General features: G+C 42.8%; 1 protein-coding gene across 5 annotated transcripts in view; it reads left to right on the top strand.

The window, feature by feature from the left end:
• The window catches only part of LOC129826335 (probable E3 ubiquitin-protein ligase HECTD4), a 73,484-nt gene that overhangs the window by 2,236 nt on the left and 49,349 nt on the right, over positions 1 to 21,899 (top strand). For all 5 annotated transcript variants that reach the window (XM_055886939.1, XM_055886937.1, XM_055886938.1 and 2 more), the window contains exon 2: positions 15,240 to 15,796. In XM_055886939.1, the coding sequence (XP_055742914.1) occupies positions 15,240 to 15,796 (557 nt within the window). The remainder of the gene's footprint in view (positions 1 to 15,239; positions 15,797 to 21,899) is intronic.

Genomic DNA, 21,899 nt, shown 5'->3' with positions numbered 1-21,899 from the left:
CACGAATTGGGTGTGATAATTTCCAAGTGGAGTTGATAAACATCAACAAATAGGGCAATGACAGCTGTCAGGCTAGCTAGCTAGGGTTAGTATGCTATATTGCTAACCTTATCTAGCTAGCTAATGTTATTGGTTGCTTTTTATATTTTTTTTTGTACACCGTATTCAAAAGATTAGCCAGCTCGCTCTATAGCCTTGTTCACACTGCAGGCCTTAATGCTCAAATCAGTTTTGGTTTTCAAATCTGTTTTGGAATAATGACTGTCCAAACAGCAAGTTACAAGTGACCAAATTGGATTTGTGTGTTCAGACAGCAGTCATTTGCTGTCATGGCTACGCTAGTTGTTATCGTAACTGTGGGTGTGTGTGTGCTGTGGTGTAAACTGCTTGGTGGTACTCATGCTTCCTATCACTTAGAAGTTATTTAGCAAGCTAAGGTGACAACAATGCCTGCCATGGACATTTCTCATTTGCTTTGAATGTTCAAAATCATAATGTAAGAACACTTTTTAAAGCCTCAAAGGACAAGATGATCCAACTTTCAAAACGACTCCTTCTTGGATAACCACAGCAGTCACTTAGCTAGCTAGGTAGCTGTTTAACTTTCTTGCACATTCACACATTTGTTTTGTAAACAAGCTAGTAAGCTAACACATGTTCTTCTCAAACTGTTAAGAGTAATGTTATATAGCAAGCAATAAGATATGCCAAATAAGTCTAAAAACTGCTTGAGGGCAATTCAGATTTGACCATTCTGACAAGTCGCATGGCCAGGAATCAGACTTGTATCTGACTTCAAACCACCTACGAAGGTGGTTTGAAATGTGGCGCGAAATATCTGATACTTTGCTTTTTTGCTGTTCAGACTGCAGGAAAAAGAACAGAATCGGATATGCAAAGAAATTGGATTTGAGTTACTTCAAACTGCCAATGTGAACAAGGCTTATGGCTGGTTCTCGAGCTGGATAGTCATAAGCTTTGATTTAGAGAAAACGTCGCCACAGATGGGAACCACTGGCCTGTCTTTGACTTCGCCATCTATTATTATCTCAAGTTTTGGCATCTTCCATAAATTGTAGGGATGCACGATATATCGGTAAGCATATCGGAATCGGCCGATATTAGCTAAAAATGTCGGCATCGGCCCGATGTCTAGTTTAACGCTGATGTACAAAACCGATGTCAAAGCTGATGTGCATACCTATATAACGTAGGTAGATAACGTAATGACGCCACGGAAAATACAGCACTACATGTACAATACAGCATTCCTAAGCTAGCCCACAATGTCTGCTGTGTGGATTTATTTGGAAGTTTCAAAGGAAGATAACAAAAAGGCCATATGCAACGTTTGTGCTGCTATTATTTCCAGAGGGGAGAAAGTGAAATCTTTCAATACCACAAACCTAATTACTCATTTGAAAGTGCATCACCCCCAGACGTTCAGCTAATACATAGAACAAAAGCAGAAAAAAACTAAAAAAGTTCAAGTCGAGCAGTCATTTGAAAGAGTAAGAGAATTTCAGTGAAACAACTCAAATGCGTAATCCATTAACGCCAAGATAGTGGAATTCATTGCCCTTGACAATCAACCGTTCTCTGTTGTGGATGATGTTGGCTTTTGCTGACTGGTCGAGCACCTCGAGCCCCGGTACACACTAGCAAGTAGGCGCAATTTTTCAGATGTTGCCCTACCGTAGTTACACAGTATTGTTGAAACGCACATCCATGAGCTACTTGCTATTGGCCTCACTGCTATTAGCTTTACGACTGACATTTGGACCAGCAATGTCAGCCCCATGAGCAGGGTCCGAAATGAACACCCGCCAAGCACCAAATGCGGATAGATGTTCCATTTGGCGAGAATCTCAGAAGGCTATCCGCCACACTGGCGGGTAAATGTTTGTACCAAAATAGTCATGTAATAAGATATCTGGCATGATTGCTCGGAGGAAATTACTTATGTTTACCAGCTTACCACAGACCATCTCTAGTGCTCCTAGTTTCACGGCACTGTTTACCGTACGGGACATCGGCTTCTCGACATCGTTCACTTGCCACGGGTCTGCTGCTAGCTACCGTTCATTAAATAGCTGTTATGTGGCGACATTTACTTGGAGTAAGCCAACCTTTGAAACGAAAACCCACTGATGAAAAGGAGGACGAATCGCATAAAGAAAGTTTGATGAGAAATGGAGGTTTGGAGATAAAGGAGTTTCAAGAGGCTGGCTACAGTATGATGCGGAGGCTGTGGTGATGAGTTGTTCTGTGTGTCGCTAGTATGCTAAAGATAAAAGCAGAAACAACTAATTTGTCATCAGAAATAAAATTATGAAGCTGGAGAACATTTGTGACCATGCACACAGCAAGTGTCACATTGCCTGCGTGTCTATGTCCCGGCCTCAATCGCAGCCTCTCCTCTTGACACCCTCTGTGATGGCGCTAATGGCAATGTCAGAGCAGACCAGCACGAAGATGAAGATACTGTTTAGGACTGTACATGCCATTGGCAAGAAGGCGAGACCACTTTCTGACTTCGAGTGGATGTGTGAGTAAGTGAACATGTTGTTACTCTTGTAGCTTGACTAGTACTTTTTGTAGCGAGTTTAAGTCTATTTAGCAGACGTGGTCCAGTATTGTAGGTAATTTCTCACCCGTTGATAAGCTTTGGTTCACCTCAAAATAGTGTATAAATACCATAAAATCATTGGCCTACTGATGTTGACATGGATCTCCATGCTTTCCTATGACATTCTATTTTGTTTGTCTCCAGAGACTGTTTACATTTTAAAGCATTGTGGCACAATTGACCTTACTAGCCTTATCGTGTTGATTCTTAGGTAAACAAAGGGTAGAAGGCTAATTTAGCACAATCAACTGCCAGCTATATTGGATAACATGATTGTATATTTAATTATTATTGAATTAATTTGATGTTTAATTTTTTCAGTTTGGATGAGAGAAAAAAAGGAATCACTGTGGGCTCAACATATAGAAATGAGAAGCCGGCCAAAGAGTTTACACCTGTTGCGTGCACTGGACCACTTCCTGCGAGGTTACCAGGGGCTTGTCCAGCACCTGGAACAGGTAGTGGCTCTAGATTGCTATGCTAAGTACTCAAAGTCATCATCAATATGTAGTGTCCAGTAAATAACAACAAACACGGTTACATCGTGTTTCAATGCTTTATGCACTGATAAAATGTGTCATATCTAATATATATTTTTTTGGACAGCAATTTATTGTCTATTTGTTCTTTATGTATTTCATATTCAATCTGCTGATGCCCAAAATGCCAGAGGTGTCCAGCAGGCCAAGGCCAGGAAATACTACAGTACTGCGAGGGAGGCTGTTGTTATCCGCTTCTGTGGCTTCTTGCATGACACTCTAACACACCTGAGCAACCTGTCTGCCTGTCTGCAGAGGTCCACCATAGCAGAAGCCCACAGCTCCATGTGCTCAACACAGGCAGTACTTAAGAAGTACAAAACCAGGTATGTTTATTTAAACTGCAATAAGAAATACTTAACTTAAGAAAGGATTATGTCAATAAGAGCAGGAGAGAGAGTGAGAGTGTGTTGTAAAGGAAAATTCTGAAAGGATGGTAAAATGAGCCTTTTATCATCAGAGAAGGGCCCATGATGAAGGCCACAATGGCCAACAGATATGAGGGAATTTTGCTGACCAGAGGTGACAGCAAGACCCTCATCACATCACAGGATAAAATGCTTGACATGCTAGTCTAGAGTATGACTGACAGGTTCCAGGATGCCAGTGTGAGGGTCCTGTGTGCCACCAGCTTCACCAACTGGCCAGAGTCAGGAGATGCAGCAGCAGGTTACTTTGTTTTGTGTTACCGGTCAGTCAGGTTAGGTTCAGGTTCAGGTTCATGATCATATTTTTATAGTTTGAGAATTAAAACTGCATGATGCTTGTTGTAATGTATTTAATTATTCTAGATTTTGGTGACACTGAACTAGAGACCATGGTGGACCACTTCAAGCCTGTCCTGGAGACCTCTGGCATCCATGTTGAAAGGATCCCTGACCAGTGGACTGTCTTGAAGGTGCTGGTGTACCAAGAGTCCAGGTCTGCAGAAGATGTCCTGGTTCCGGGTCAACAGGAGCCATCAGCAGTCCTGTCCTGATTTTCTGGCGTTGGTTGACCTGGTCCTGTCCTTCCCTGCCTCCACAGCTGAATGTGAAAGAGGTTTTAATACCATGAAACAGGTGAAAACCGATTGGCAGTCCAACCTAAAGTCTGACTCACTGTCAGATCTCCTTATGGTCCAGCTGTCCTCTCCAGAGATCAGGGAGTATGATCCGTTAAAAGTTGTGATGCTGTGACACCAGGACTTTGTCAGGAGCAGGGGGGCAGACTTCATGGACCATGCACGGTAAGGGGTGAGGAGTCTGAGGTTTAAATTGATTAAAATGATCAAGCATCTGATAGGTTAACAAACCTTCAAATTTAGTTTTATGTTTGATCCTTAAGTACATTTAATAGTAAATACTTTTGAGTTCAAAACGTCTTCAGTTGTATTCAGGCTGGGAAATTAAATCTAGCCACAGCCAAAATTATCCAGCATCTGATAAGCCTCTTTTTTACCTGTATTTAATCAGGGTATTTCTACTCAAAGTAAAGGATTTGTAGACCTGCTTCCCCTGTTTCCCCTTTGTATCAGGAGAGCACCAGTTCACTGCACTTCTCATAATTGTATTTTACCATTGCTGTTGCCCTGTTTACACATCTATGTACTCATTGTAATCATTGTATCTGATATGTTTTGTTTATTTCAGTGTGTGCCCAATGTTTAGCGTTTTTGCACTCTACAGCACTTTTGGTCAACTACAGTTGTTTTTAAATGTGCTCTACAAATAAACTTGATTTGATTAACCGTTGATCAATATATTACAATTGTTTCAAATTTTGCTCTGGCTTCTTAAAGTTTGTATTCAACATGTACTGAAATGAATGTATTTGTGACAATTTATTATTTTGCCTGGTAAAAAATATGCTTGGCTGGTGGATTATTTTAATCTATCAGTCCCCTTGGCAGTTCAGACAAAAAGTACATTTCGGACACTGCTCATGAGCATGCTGAGTCTGACAGCACAGTGGGTCGACGAGGATTTTGTACAACAAAACTGCCGACACAGACCGCGGGGTTAAAACTTGCAAAAGTACTCTACTAGAGGTTGTGAACAAGTGATTCAGTGGTATTCTCTCTGAGCCTCGAGCCACTATGCTTGATGCTAGGTACTTCAACGCAGACAAGAAACAGGGTTTATGTGAAATGTTAGACAACGCTAGGCAAGATGGAAATGGACACAGTGACAGTGCGCACCAAGGAAGAGGACCCACGACTTGTATTGGACACGGTGCAATCTTGTGGTAGGCTGCTAGCAGTCTTCAGCTGTGGTTACAGCAAAGCCAAGTCAGCCCATGCTCATGATTCTCACAAGGGAAGTGAAATGATAGGCTAAAATTACTTTGATCAGGACATGTACAGTTGAAGTCGGAAGTTTACATACACTTAAAAATAACACAAGTCATTTTTCCAACAATTGCTCACAGACAGATTATTTCACTTATAATTCATTCACTGTATCACAATTCCAGTGGGTCAGAAGTTTACATACGCTAAGTTGACTGTGCCTTTAAACAGCTTGGAAAATTCCAGAAAATTGAGTCTTGGCTTTAGAAGCTTCTGATAGGCTAATTGACATCATTTGAGTCAATTTAGAGGTCTACCTGTGGATGTATTTCAAGGCCTACCTTCAAACTCAGTGCCTCTTTGCTTGACATCATAGGAAAATCAAAAGAAATCAGCCAAGACCTCAGAAAAATAAATTGTAGACCATTTTCAAATGCCTGAAGGTACCATATTCATCTGTATAAACAATAGTGCGCAAGTATAAACACCATGGGACCACACAGCCATCATACCGCTCATGAAGGAGACGTGTTCTGTCTCCTAGAGATGAACATACTTTGGTGCGAAAAGTGCAAATCAATCCCAGAACAACAGCAAAGGACCTTGTGAAGATGCTGGAGGAAACAGGTACAAAGTATCTATATCCACAGTAAAACGAGTCCTATATCGACATTCTTCCTCCACAAGGAAGAAGCCACTGCTCCAAAACCGCCATAAAAAAGCCAGACCACAGTTTGCAACTGCACATGAGGACAAAGATCGTACTTTTTGGAGAAATGTCCTCTAGTCTGATGAAAGAAAAATAGAACTGTTTGGCCTTAATGACCATCGTTATGTTTGGAGGAAAAAGGGGGAGGCTTGCAAGCCGAAGAACACCATCCCAATCGTGAAGCACGAGGGGTGCAGCATCATGTTGTGGGGGTGCTTTGCTGCAGGAGGGACTGGTGCACTTCACAAAATAGATGGCATCACGAGGGACGAAAATGATGTGGATATATTGAAGCAACATCTCAAGACATCAGTCAGGAAGTTAAAGCTTGGTCGCAAATGGGTCTTCCAAATGGACAATGACACCAAGCATACTTCCAAAGTTGTGGCAAAATGGCTTAAGGATAACAAAGTCAAGGTATTGGAGTGGCCATCACAAAGCCCTGACCTCAATCCCATAGAAAATGTGTGGGCAGAACTGAAAAAGCGTGTGTGAGCAAGGAGGCCTACAAACCTGACTCAGTTACACCAGCTCTGTCAGGAGGAATGGGCCAAAATTCACCCAACTTATTGTGGGAAGCTTGTGGAAGGTTACCCAAAACATTTCACCCAAGTTAAACAATTTAAAGGCAATGCTACCAAATACTAATTCAGTGTATGTAAACTTCTGACCCATTAGGAATGTGATGAAAGAAATAAAAGCTGAAATAAATCATTCTCCCTACTATTATTCTGACATTTCACATTCTTAAAATAAAGTGGTGATCTTAACTGACCTAAGACAGGGAATTTGTACTAGGATTAAATGTCAGGAATTGTGAAAAACTGAGTTTAAATGTATTTGGCTAAGGTCTATGTAAATTTCCGACTTCAACTGTAACTATAAGAGCCTTGAATTTTCTTTCGTGGGTGACTTTTCGCTATCTGGATAAACACTTGTTGTTTCTAGCTAATGTTACACCAATCAAAGCAGTGGAGCATGTAGTGACTCAAAACTTTAGTGGACAAAACCATTAATCTTGGGGTGACGGGGGGGGGGGGGAGCAGGTTTGGAAAATGCTATCATATTACGTAATTATACCATTTCTAAAATGTTCAGAGATATATATTGTTAATACAGACTGAACCAATTTTTTTTGTAACTGTACAAATTATCCAATGGATTATGATAATTTTCTGTTTTATTTGCGCCATGGCCTGGGTGGCCAAGTGGACACACGGCTGTTTGACTCATCTCATTCACAAAGAGGAATAACTTTGCAGCTGTTTCTGATTAGTAAACAATGCCATGCTGTTAGGTGGGAACATTGAAATAAAACCCAGCCCTGAAACGAAATGTAGGCTGAAAATAATTTGTATGTAATTTCACATGAAAGACACCTCTTTCACACCGATATGCACGAAGTGGGTAGTTTGGATTTTTCACCTCAAGCCCAAATAAACTCAGCAAAAACAGAAACATCACTTTTTCAGGACCCTGTCTTTCAAAGATAATTCGTAAAAATCTAAATAACTTAATATATCTTCATTGTAAAGGGTTTAAACACTGTTTCCCATGCTTGTTCAATGAACCATAAACAATTAATGAACATGCACCTGATGAACGGTCGTTAAGACACTTACAGCTTATAGACGGTAGGCAATTAAGGTCACAGTTATGAAAACTTAGTACACTAAAGAGGCCTTTCTACTAACTCTGAAAAATACCAAAAGAAAGATGCCCAGGGTCCCTGCTCATCTGCATGAACGTGCCTTAGGCATGCTGCAAGGAGGCATGAGGACTGCAGATGTGGCCAGGGCAATAAATTGCAATGTCCGTACTGTGAGACGCCTAAGACGGCGCTACAGGGAGACAGGATGGACAGCTGATCGTCCTCGCAGTGGCAGACCACGTGTAACAACACCTGAACAGGATCGGTACATCCGAACATCACACCTGCGGGACAGGTACAGGATGGCAACAACAACTGCCTGAGTTACACCAGGAACGCACAATCCCTCCATCAGTGCTCAGACTGTGCGCAATAGGCTGAGAGAGGCTAGACTGAGGGCTTGTAGGCCTGTTGTAAGGCAGGTCCTCACCAGACATCACCGGCAACAACGTCGCCTATGGGCACAAACCCACCGTCGCTGGACCAGACAGGACTGGCAAAAAGTGCACTTCACTGACGAGGTGCGGTTTTGTCTCACCAGGGGTGAAGGTCGGATTTGCGTTTATCGTCGAAGGAATGAGCATTACACCGAGGCCTGTACTCTGGAGCGGGATCGATTTGGAGGTGGAGGGTCCGTCATGGTCTGGGGCTGTGTGTCACAGCATCATCAGACAGCTAGTTGTCATTGCAGGCAATCTCAATGCTGTGCGTTACAGGGAAGACATCCTCCTCCCTCATGTGGTACCCTTCCTGCAGGCTCATCCTGACATGACCCTCCAGCATGACAATGCCACCAGCCATACTGCTCGTTCTGTGCGTGATTTCCTGCAAGACAGGAATGTCAGTGTTCTGCCATGGCCAGTGAAGAGCCCAGATCTCACGTCTGGGATCTGTTGGATCGGAGTGTGAGGGCTAGGACTATTCCCCCCAGAAATATCCTAGAATTTGCAGGTGCCTTGGTGGAAGAGTGGGGTAACATCTCACAGCAAGAACTGGCAAATCTGGTGCAGTCCATGAGGAGGGATTGCACTGCAGTACTTAATGCAGCTGGTGGCCACAACTGATACTGACTGTTACTTTTGATTTTGACCCCCCCCTTTGTTCGGGGACACATTATTCCATTTCTGTTAGTCACATGTCTGTGGAACTTGTTCAGTTTATGTCTCAGTTGTTGCATCTTGTTATGTTCATACAAATATTTACACATGTTAAGTTTGCTGAAAATAAACGCAGTTGACAGTGAGAGGACGTTTCTTTTTTGCTGAGTTTATATCATACTTTGACTAAAATGATGACTTAACATTATGGGTAAGCTCTGGCCATCGTCTTTCCGCTTGAAAAAGTGGATTTCTACTGTGGGCGTTTAAGTCTGTTTCCCTATGTCATGTGACCTTATGGTCTAGTGTGGATTATTAATACCTGCCTCTCTATTTGGGCTAACTTAGCCAAACTCATGATTGAACAGGTCATCCAGCATCCCATCAGCCCATGGTGCTTAGATGCTGGCTATTTATATCAATATCAGGGAGTAGAAGCCCTTCTGCAGAGCAAGGTGGAGAAGGTCGGTGCACAATCCCAGCCTCCAATGAATGAATGTTACTGTAACATTAGTCTATCTGAAATTGAATCAATAAACAATGTGCCTACTAAATGGTGTAGTGGAGTCTTGGGCTACACACTGTAATAGATACATGGCCGAAGTGCTGCCTAAGTGCAGAGGATAATATTGGAATTTTTATCTCCTCTGAAATAACCCCACAATCTCTCAATTTTTCACACCACTTATTTAGAAAAAATATGTAATGTTGTATTTGACTGTTTCTCTGGGTAAGAACATCTGCAACATGATACAATTGTATTGTAAAATTACTGTGGGTTAGAAATTCACAAGGAGTAGTTTATTAACACACTAATGTATTCTGATTCTTTAATATATATCATTGGATTTAAAGGGTCTAACCTCTTATTCCTCCCTCATATATTCAAGTTAGCAACACATTTAAACAGCACATTGATAACTTGACCAAGAAACTGAAGTTGAAATTGGGTTTCTATTTTAGGAACAAACCTTGCTTTTCAATGTCAGTCAGAAAGGATCTTGTTCAAAGCACTTTTTTTTATCGTGTGGATGATGGTGATATTGTCTATATGCAGGCCTCAGCATGTACCTTAACTCTGGACACAGTGTATCATCGTGCGTTAAGATTTATCACAAATGCTAGATCACTCACCCATCACTGTGATTTGAATGCCATGATGCAATGGATCTCTCTCTACACCAGGAGGCTAAAGCACTGGTGCACTTTTGTGTACAAAGCATTGATAGGACAACTCCCTCTGTTCCTTACTGACCAGATCAGTCACTCAATTACAGTCTTCTTTCACAGTCGCTGCTGTCCTTGTCTGTTCCTAAGGCTAGAACTGAGATGGGGAAACAATGTTTTTCCCATAATGCCCCTTCATCCTGGATCATGCTGCCATAGATATTACAGTTAGGGGAGTTAGCGTACTTGCCTGTTTAAGACTCTGATCGACGGCACTGTTTTTGATGGATCCAGTTGTTTCTAATCTTTAAATGTATCTGTAAGTTGTGACACTTTGTCTTTTGTGTGTATTTTTTGTTGTAAGATTTTATGTACACTCTTATGTGTAGTTTTCCATCTTGCCTGGTCGCCCTCGCAAAATAGGTTTTAACCTCATTGGGTCTATCCTGGTTAAATATAGGTTAAATATATACAAATATTACACTGCTGCTACTGTTTATCCATCCTGTTGCCCTATCGCTTTACCCCTACCTACAATGCATTCGAAAAGTATTCAGACCCTGTGACTTCTTCCACATTTTGTTACGTTACAGCCTTATTCTAAAATGTATTCAATTGTTTTTTACCCCCCTCATCAATCTACACACAATACCTCATAATAACAAAGAAAAAACAGCTTTTTAGAAATTTATTAAAAATAAAAACCTGAAATATCACATTTACATAAGTATTCAGACTCTTTACTCAGTACTTTGTTGAAGCACCTTTGGCAGCAATTACAGCTTTTTGGTTATGACGCTACAAGTTTGGCATACCTGTATTTGGGGATTTTCTCCAATTCTCAAGCTCTGTCAGGTTGGATGGGGAGTGACGCTGCACAGCTATTTTCAGGTCTCTCCAGAGATGTTAAATTAGTTCAAGACCGGGCTCTGTCTGGGCCACTCAAGGACATTCAGAGGCTTGTCCCTAAGCCACTACTGCGTTGTCTTGGCTGTGTCCTTAGGGTCATTGTTTTGTTGGAAGGTGAACCTTCACCCCAGTCTGAGGTCCTGAGCGCTCTGGAGCAAGTTTTCTTTTTTTCTCTTCTTTTTAAAAAATAAATACATTTTACCCCCTTTTCTCCCCAATTTTCGTGGTATCCAATCGCTAGTAATTACTATCTTGTCTCATCACTACAACTCCCGTACGGGCTCAGGAGAGACGAAGGTCGAAAGCCATGCGTCCTCCGAAGCACAACCCAACCAAGCCGCACTGCTTCTTAACACAGCGCGCCTCCAACCCGGAAGCCAGCTGCACCAATGTGTCGGAGGAAACACCGTGCACCTGGCCCCCTCGGTTAGCGCGCACTGCGCCCGGCCCGCCACAGGAGTCGCTGGAGCGCGATGAGACAAGGATATTCCTACCGGCCAAACCCTCCCTAACCCAGACGACGCTAGGCCAATTGTGCGTCGCCCCACGGACCTCGAGGGTCGCGGCCGGCTGGGACAAAGCCTGGGCGCGAACCCAGAGACTCTGGTGGCACAGCTAGCGCTGCGATGCAGTGCCCTAGACCACTGCGCCACCCGGGAGGCCCTCTGGAGCAAGTTTTCATCAAGATTTTCTCTGTACTTTGCTCTGTTAATTTTTCCCTCGATCCTGACTAGTCTCCCAGTCTCTGCCACTGAAAAACATCCCCACAGCATGATGCTGCCTCCACCGTGCTTCACCGTAGGATGGTGCCATTTTTTCTCCAGACGTGACGCTTGGCACTCAGGCCAAAGATTTCAATCTTGGTTTCATCAGACCAGAGAATCTTGTTTCTCATGGTCAGTCCTTTAGCTGGTTTTTGCTAAAGAACTCTTGCTCTGACATGCACTGTCAACTGTGGGACCTTATCTAGGCAGGTGTGTGCCTTTCCACTCAAGGATGATCAATGCGAACAGGATGCACCTGAGCTCAATTTCGAGTCTCATAGCAAAGGGTCTGAATACTTATGTAAATAAGTATTTCTGTTATTTCTAATACATTTGCCAACATATTTTTAAAAACCTGTTTTTGCTTTGTCATTATTGGGTATTGTGTGTTTTAGAATAAGACTATAATGTAATAAAATGTGGAAAAGGGGAAGGGGTCTGAATCCTTTGTGAATGCACTGTATATGTACAGTGACAAAGTATTCAGACCCCTTGACTTATTCCACATTTTGTTACGTTACAGCGTTATTCTAAATGGATGAAATAGTTTTTCTTCCCACCCTTCTACCCACAATACCCCATAATGACAGTGAAAACACATTTTTAGATATTTTAGCAAATGTTTTGAAAATGAAATTCAGATCTCATTTACATTAGTATTTACACACCTGAGTCAATGTTACAATCCCCCTTTGGCAGCGACTACAGCTGTGAGTCTTTCTGGGTAAGTCTAAAGAGCTTTGCACTCCTGGATTATGCAATATTTGCACAAAATTCTTCAGGCTCTATCAAATTGGTTGTTGATCATTGCTAGACAGCCATTTTCAAGTCTTGCCATAGATTTTCAAGTAGATTTAAGTCAAAACTGTAACTACGCCACTCAGGAACATTCAACGTTGTCTTGGTAAGCAACTCCAATGTTTATTTGGCCTTGTGTTTTAGGTTATTGTCCTGCTGGAAGGGGAATTTGTCTCCCAGTATCTGTTAGAAAGCAGACTGAGCCAGGTTTTCTTCTAGGATTTTGCCTGTGCTTAGCTGTATTCCATTTCTTTTTATCAAAAAAATCACCTTAGACCTTGCCTCAAATGTTTGGCACAGCAAATTTCAGGTCTGCTGAGCGCAAACTTGAATATTGTGTAAATTCTGTGCAAGTTCCAGCGCATGTTTACTGGTTGGGATATGTGCGTACGGTCACTGTGGGGACGTCGTCGTCGATGCACTTATTGGCGAAGCCGATGACTGACTGAGGTGGTATACTCCTCAATGCCATTGGATGAATCCTGAAACATATTCCAGTCTGTGCTAGCAAAACAATCCTGTAGCGTAGCATCCACATCATCTGACCACTTCCGTATTGAGCGAGTCACTGGTACTTCCTGCTTTAGTTTTTGCTTGTAAGCAGGAATCAGGAGGATAGAATTATGGTCAGATTTGCCAAATAGAGGTTGGGGGAGAGCTTTGTATGCATCTATGTGTGGAGTAAAGGTGGTCTAGAGTTGATTTTTCCCGCTGGTTGCACATGTGACACGCTGGTAGAAATTAGATTTGGGAAGCTAACACACGTCTTAAGTCTCCAGCAAGGTTAATCAAAACCACCTCGGTCACATTTCACCTCCCTTTGACCTCATACTCAGAGATCACAGCACCAATATAACTGACTGGGTTTGAAATCAGGCCTACTACTCAACAACCACAGTTTCTGTGGCAAAAAGAAATGGACAGATCTGTGCACCCCATTTATTGGGAGAGGCAACAGAGGTGGTTTGGTTATCCATCCATGTGATGAGTAGCCTCGTAATTACCAGACTTATTACCGCGTGTAGCGGAACAGCTAATCAAATGGCTATTTATAATCTATGCATAGTCACTTTAACTCTACCTACATGTACATATTACCTCAATTACCTCGACTAACCGACGCCCCTGGCACATGTGAAACTCACTCCTCAGCCTGGAGTGTCGCCCCTTCTGCATTTGAAGAAGGCCTTTTTTAATAGCATGATGGGTTGGAATGCTTCTGGAGGGCGATCACGTGTGTTTTCAAAGCAGAAGTCCTGAGTTCGAGTCTCCGTATGAGCTGAATCAGGGGGATGCGGTAGGCTACTCACTAAGCAAGTAGTGTGTCGTCCTTTACATGCACTTCCTGAACTTATCCCTGTAGTCTTTAGCTAAGTGGGCTAATAGTCTTGTGACATACAGGAGACCTGGTTTGAACCCAGTCAGTCACAAGAGCAAGATTAAATAGTGGAAAGGCTATTCTTAGAAGGCTATGATAGGGCTATTCAACTATATCCACATTCTATCGTGTCCTGCTCAGCCTGTGATCATCATGTCCATGTTCCAGAGTGTCTTTGCTATCATGAATGGGATCATAATAGCTAATAGCCAAAATGGTTTAAATGCTAGAGCCAAATTCATAGGAAGAAAATAAATTCAGAAACCGCTAGAATCTACTGTTTACCACAGAGAGCGTTGGATTCTATCTGGTTTCCTTTACCTTTCCTTGCTGGCACAGTACCGGGATGCTGTCTCTGGGTTTTATTTTGAATTTGAAGAACTGAATCTGAATACATCTGAGAAGTTGAATTTAGGAAACTTGGATCAACTCGAAATTATAGTTTGTAAAGTAGATACAAGAAAAATGAATGCAATATCTACCATATTGAAACCAAATATATAAATATTTAATATGCGTATTGAATTGAAATTGAATTTTAAAACTGAATGCAATATTAATTCAATTAAATTTCAAATCCTGAAATACATGTTCAATTCATTAATTGCATTACAAATTAAAATAATATTACATTCAAATTCAATATCCCAATACAAATAAAAAATAATGAAATTCAAAAATAATTTCTGTTGGTACTGAAATCGCTCCATATATAATTCCACTTTTACATTATGGGGTATTGGGTGTAGGCCAGTGACATAACTACATTTGAAATTCAGGCAGTAACACAACAAAATGTGGAAAAGGTCAAGGGGTGTGAATACTTTCTGAAGACACTATATATATCTGCCTCAATTACCTTGTACACCTGCGCATCGACTCGTTACTGGTACACCATAGCCAAGTTATCGTTAATCATTGTGTATTTATTCCTTGTGTTGTAATTGTTCTATATTTCTCTCTCTGCATTGTTGGGAAGGGCCCTTTTAAGTATGCATTTCACTCTTCGTCTACACCTGTTGTTTACAAAGCATGTGACAAATGAGATTTGATTTGACATCTCATATTGAAGCAGTGCTCTGTTGTAAATTGGATTAAGAGGTAGCCAGACCCCAGCTAGATGGTGATTTACAGTCCGTGCACTATACTGGATGCGGTCATCACTTTGAGATCTCTACCCATTGTCTCCCCAAGGATTTGTACTTTCTCCTGTTGGTTATAGATCTCCATGACTATTTTATGTATCCCTCACACATTTTCTCCTTCTCTCGGTCTCTCTGTCTCTCTGTTCCCCTCTCTCGCTCTTCTTCTCTCTTCCTCTATCTCTAGATCCTCACATTCGAAACGAAGAACCCTGCGGAGCTGGCTGAGCGTCTCCGTGCCGTCTGTGGTAACCAAAGCAATGCGTATGCCCGCCTGTTTGAGTACCGTTTGAATGCGCTGCGGGGCCTGTGGGGGGCCCAGCGTCAGCTGGCCCTGGAAGAACAGCAGGACCGGGAGGGGGCCGGGGGGGGAGATGAGGAGGCCCTGGCCCTGCTAAAACGACAGGGCCTGCTGCAGCAGCCTGAACAGGCGCCTTTCACTTCCCGTGTGGGCCTGCTACTGGTCTTCCCCCTGCTGCAGTCCCAGACACGCAGTGACCCAGCGCTCTGTGGGGTCACAGCGGAGGTGCTGCTGTCTTGCCTGCGTGACTGCCAGCCCCTCAGCCTCAGCAAGGAACCCGCAGACTGCCTCAACGGCCTGGAGGGGCTTCTCTGCTCCTGGCTGGAGGAGGGGGTCCAGCAGACAGCACAGACCCAGCAGGGGCAGGCTCCGACGTACATGTTCCATGCACACAGGCAGAGGGAGAACGCCGCCGCTGCCCTGGTAGCCCTCGCCTGCGCCAGGTGAGACCACACCCGTAACACCAGCAGACACCACAAGTGACTAAAATGTATTTTGTTATTTTATTTAACTAGGCAAGTCAGTTAAGAACAAATTCTACCCCGGCCAAACCCTAACCCAGACGACGCTGGGCCAATTGTGCGCTGCCCTATGGGACTCCCAATCACGGCCGGTTGTGATACAGCCTGGAATCGAACCAGGGTTTGTAGTGATGCTTCTAGCACTGAGATGCAGTGCCTTAGACCGCTGCTCCACTCTGCTTATCTGTCTGGCTCATTTACTCCACCTTCAAAATACTGCCCAGATGGTGATTATGCAAGCCGTATAGTGTCATCCCATTTCTGTTTTCACTTTCTGTATCCTAGCTAGCCCTGTCAGTGTCCTAGGTAGCCCCTGTCAGTGTCCTAGCTAGCCCCTGTCAGTGTCCTAACTAGCCCCTGTCAGTGTTGTAGCTAGCCAGTGTCGTAGCTAGCCCGTGTTAGCCCATGTCGTAGCTGGCCCGTGTCGTAGCTGGCCCGTGTTGTAGCTAGCCCGTGTAGGTGTCCTAGCTATTCAGTGTCCTAGCTAGGGATGCACCGATACAACATTTTTGGCCGATACCGATATCCAATATTTTCCTTGTCAAAAACCTGATACCGATATTTAGAATTTTAGCTAACCTTTTTAAGCGTTCTAGTACAGTTAAATAGTTGAAACAACACACACACACTGACCAAAAAGTTATTACCAGTAAAACATAATCAAAACCTATTTCTTTCACTTACTTGCTGTGCTGTTTCGTTTTCGGTCATTTCATTCTCAACCAGGATTTCGTCATACATGTCAAGCAGTGAAGTTTCAGCTTTGTCTGTCTCTGGCCTCTCTTCCTCGGTGCGCACTGTCACTGTGTCCGTTCCCATCTTGTCCAGCTGTGTCTGTAACATTTCACGTAAACCCTGTTTCTTGTCTGCATCGAAGGAGCGGTCCTTGTACCTAGCATCAAGCATGGTGGTGACACAGTATAGAGGCTCAGAGAGAATGCCACCGAATCGCTTGTTCACAGCCTCTAGTAGAGTACTTTGCAAGTTTTAACCCCACGGTCTGTCGGCAGGTTTCTTGAGCAGGCGTTTCAATGCCATGACAGAGGGTATCACGTCTGCTACAGACACAGTTGATGAGCTTATTTCTCGAATCAGTTGTTCGAATGGCGCTAGGAGTGTGTTCATGTTTCCAAGTTTCAAACATGTTCTCAAATGCCATTGAAATGGCAGCAGCGGTATAAGAACCAGCATGTTCTTGAGCATGCAATACGGCTTTCCTCAGTATGAAATCCTCGTCGACCCACTGTGCTGTCAGACGCAGCATGCTCGTGCGGCTGACATCGCTGGTCCAAATGTCAGTTGTGAAGATAATAGCAGTGACGCTGATAGCAAGTAGCTCATGGATGTGTGTTTCAACAATACTGTGTAACTCTAGTAGGGCAGCATCTGAAAAATAGCGCCTACTTGGATTTCACCTTTGAGTTGTCTCACTGAAATTCTCTCTTTCTTTCAAATGGCTGCTCGACTTGAACTTGTTTAGTTGTTGGAAGTGTGCGCTTAGTTTTTTTTCTGCTTTTGTTCTAAGTAGTCGCTGAACTTCTGGGGGTGATGCACTTTCAAATGAGTAATTAGGTTTGTGGTATTGAAAGATTTCACTTTCTCCCCTCTGGAAATAATAGCAGCACAAACGTTGCATATGGCCTTTTTGTTATCTTCCTTTGAAACTTCCAAATAGATCCACACAGCAGACATTGTGGGCTAGCTTAGGAATGCTGTATTGCACGTGTAGCGCTGTATTTTTTTGGCGTCATTACGTCATCTATCTACGTTATATAGGTATGCACGTCAGCTTTGACATCGGTTTTGTACATCAGCGTTAAACTAAACATCGGGCCAATGCAGATGTTGGCATTATTAGCTAATATTGTCCGATTCCAATATGCTTACCGATATATCGTGCATCCCTAGTCCTAGCTAGTCAGTGTCCTAGCTAGCCAGTGTCGTAGCTAGCCAGCGCCTGTCGTAGCTAGCAAGCGCCTGTCGTTGCCAGCGGCTCCTGTTGTTGCCAGCAACATTTGAAATAGGCCTTTCAGTTATTGTGTTTGCTTTGTCAGTGATGCTTGTTGCACTGGGGTCTTGTGTGTTTCACATAGGAAAACACACTTTTTCACTGGCTGCGGCCCGGCTTCTGCTGTTGACAACTGAGCTTGACTTGTCAAAACCAGAACCATCCCCCCTGTGTGTCCCCTCTGTAGAGCCTGAGAGCCCATTGTGTCAGGGAACCATCCAGTCCTAGTGCTCGGTCTTCACCAGTGGTGGCTAGTTAAAGAGCTAGGCTATCCTCTGTCTCCCCCTCTGATGGTATGGGCGTGACGTATCACTGCGTTTTTTTTGTGTGAGCTGCATAGGCTAACTGTTTCTCATCAGTGTGATGTCACCAGCTGGTGAGAATGATGTGTTAGTGTAACGTGGTCTGCGTTGGGGAGGTTGGGTGCTGGTTCCAGGCTGATTCATCTGTTGTTTATTACATGTGGGAACCAGCAAGACTCATGTGAATACAGTTACCTAAGCCACACTCACAGGCACAAACAAAAACACTGACACACAATGATAACTTCAATGTCTTCCAAATACAGTGCAATGTCTTTCAAATACTCCTTGAATTTTTCCACATTTGGTTACGTTACAGCCTTACTGTAAAATGTATTAAATATATTTGTTCCTCATCAATCTACACACAATACCCCATAATGACAAAGCAAAACATAATTTTTTTAAATGCAAATGTGTACAAAAAATAAATGGAAATATCACATTTACATAAGTATTCAGACCCTTTACTCAGTACTTTGTTGAAGCACCTGTTAGTGTTCGTTCCTTTCCTCCTTCCTTGTTAATCATTGGGTCATTGGTGAAATTAACATTATGACTATCTTTAATTAAATTATTCAAAAACCTTTAAGAATGCAATTGCAGACAGAAATTGACAAACAGGAACATAGCACACATGTTTCTGAGTATGTTCTGTAGACTAGGACCCTATACATGTAAGGAGGGAGGGGTCTTATAACCCCTCCCATTATATTAATATAACATAAGCATAATCAATTATTCTAATAAATCAAACATCTGTACAGCCCCAAATCATGACCGTTAGGTGAATCCTGACACACCTTTGGCAGCGATAACAGCCTTGAGTCTTGGGTATGACGCTACAATTCTCCGCAGATCCTCACAAGCTCTGTCAGGTTGGATTGGGAGCGCCACTGCACAGCTATTTTCAGGTCTCTCCTGAGATGTTCAAGTCCGGGCTCTGGCTGGGCCACTCGAGGACATTTAGAGACTTGTCCCAAAGCAACTCCTGCATTGTCTTGGCTGTGTGCTCAGGGTCGTGAAGGTGAACCTTCACCCTAGTCTGAGGTCCTGAGCGCTCTGGAGCGTGTTTTCATCAAGGGATCGCTCTGTACTTTTCTCTGTTCATCTTTCCCTTGATCCTGACTAGTCTCCCAGTCCCTGTCGCTGAAAAACATCCCCACAGCATGATGCTACCACCAATATGCTTCACTGTAAAAATTGTGCCAGGTTTCTTCTAGACGTGACGCTTGGCATTCAGGCCAAAGAGTTCCATCTTGGTTTCATCAGACCAGAGAATCTTGTTTCTCATGGTCTGAGAGTCCTTTAGATGACAGCCTGCTTGGAGTTTGGCAAAAGGCATGAGCCTTTTATGGAGGAGTGGCTTCCGTCTGGCCGCTCTACCATAAAGGCCTGATTGGTGGAGTGCTGCAGAGATGGGAGAACCTTCCAGAAGGACAACCATCTCCACAGAGGAATTCTGGAGCTCTGTCAGAGTGACCATCGGGTTCTTGGTCACCTCCCTGAACAATGCCCTTCTCCCCTGATTGCTCAGTTGGGCCAGGCAGCCAGCTCTAGGAAGAGTCTCTGCATTTCTCAACTTCCATTTAAGAATGATGGAGGCCACTGTGTTCTTGGGGACCTTCAATGCTACCGAAATGTTTTGGTACCCTTAGACCAGATCTGTGTGTCTACATAATCCTGTCTCGAAGCTCTACGGACAAGTCCTTCAACCTCATGGCTTGGTTTTTGCTCTGACATGCACTGTCAACTGTGGGACCTTATATAGAGAGGTGTGTGCTAGGGATGCACAATATATCAGTGAACATATCGGAATTGGCCGTTATTAGCTAAAAATGCCAACATCGGTATTGGCTGATGTCTATCTTAACGCCGATGTTAAAAACCGATGTCAAAGGTACCGTGCATACTTATATAACGTAGGTACATGACGTAATAATGGCACATAAAACTTCGCACAACATGTGCAACACAGCATTCCCAACCTAGCCCACACAATGTCTGCTGTGTGGATCGAGCAGTCAACAAGTCGAGCAGTCATTTGAAAGAGTAAGAATATTTCAGCGAGACAACCCGTGACAATATACCGTTCTGTTGTTGGTGATGTTGGCTTCTGTCGAGTGGTCGAGTACCGGTACACACTACCAAGTGCGCTATTTTTCAGATGTTGCCCTACCGGAGTTACACAGTAATAGCGTCACTGCTATTAGCTTCACAACATACATACTATGGAACGCCGTTTGGGTCTTTGCGTGTCAAAAAAGATACAGTAGCACTGCCACAGCTTTACAAAAAAGTCAGCAAACAAGCAAGCACCGGCAACGTACGATGTGTTGGTAATAAAGCATCAGTTGTTCGCCCGCAACTTCTGGGGGTAGCTAGTTTTAGCTTGGTACCTAGCTATCACCAATACAACCAGCCTGAAAACAATGACCATAGAAACTGCAATCATTTTCATTATTCTTAGCAATGATTTAGGAATCCATGTGAGTATTGTTGTTCGCCTATTGAAATTGAACTTCAGTTCATGAAAATAAATAGCTAGCCAGCTACTTAACCCTGTTGCCCAAAGCTAACATAATAAGCAGCCAGCTAGCTTCATCTGGCTCGTGGGGCTTGACTGGACCGGGTTATGTGTTGTGAAGCTAGCCACAGTAAGGATTAGGCACAATAGTGGAATTTGCTGTTTGCTTCAAAATAAAGGTATGTCATTGACAGTGATGCATATGAATACAAATAGTAGTGTTATGCCATACTTTTATTTTGAAGGCTAACCGCAAGGTCCACTATTGTGGCTAATCCTTATTGTAGCTAGCTTCACAGATTGGTCCGACAACCATTCAACAAATAAGAACTGTCTTATAAATTAGGGTTAGCTAACTATAGCTACTGAAACAGATTATGTCGTGTTATTTGATGTGTATCTTTTTTGACACACAAAGACCCAAACGGCGTTCCATAGATATCCTGGTTGAGAATGAAACGACTGAACAAATGAACAACGGAACAGCACAGCAAGTAAGTGAAAGAAATAGGTTTTGATTATGTTTTACTGGTAATGGGGACATACGTAAATGCCAACAAAATAACTTTTTGGTGTGTGTGTGTATATATATATAACACCTTTATTTAACTAGGTAAGTCAGTTAAGAGCAAATTCTTAAGGCTGCTAAAATGTTAAATATCAGTTATCGGTATCGATTTCTTTTGGCAAGGAAAATATCAGTTTTGGCCAAAAATGTCATATCGGTGCATCACTAGTGTGTGCCTTTCAAAATCATGTCAAATCAATTGAATTTGCCACAGGTGGACTCCAATTCAAGTTGTAGAAACATCTCAAGGGTGATCAATGAAAACAGGATGCACCGACAGGATGCACCGAAAACAGGATGCACCGGATGCAAACTTATTAAAAGTATTTCCGTTTTTAAATTTGAATACATTTTCAAACTTTTCCAAAAACCTGTTTTCGCTTTGTCGTTATGGGGTATTGTGTGTAGATGAGGATTTTCAAAATTTAATCAATTTTAGAATAAGACTGTAAACGAACATTTTGAAAAAGTCAAGGGGTCTGAATACTTTCCGAATGCAATGTATATTCTATAAATCCTATGATTCTATGTGGACAACACTGAGTCAAAGTACACACATTATATTATACTGTACTATCCTAGAAGCATGCACACACACACACACACACACTGTAACGGTT

Source organism: Salvelinus fontinalis, chromosome 28, assembly GCF_029448725.1.
Source record: "Salvelinus fontinalis isolate EN_2023a chromosome 28, ASM2944872v1, whole genome shotgun sequence".
In the NCBI taxonomy this organism is placed as follows: Eukaryota; Metazoa; Chordata; class Actinopteri; order Salmoniformes; family Salmonidae; genus Salvelinus; species Salvelinus fontinalis.
Note: the sequence above shows the minus strand (reverse complement) of the source record. Positions and strands in the feature narration are given on the sequence as shown.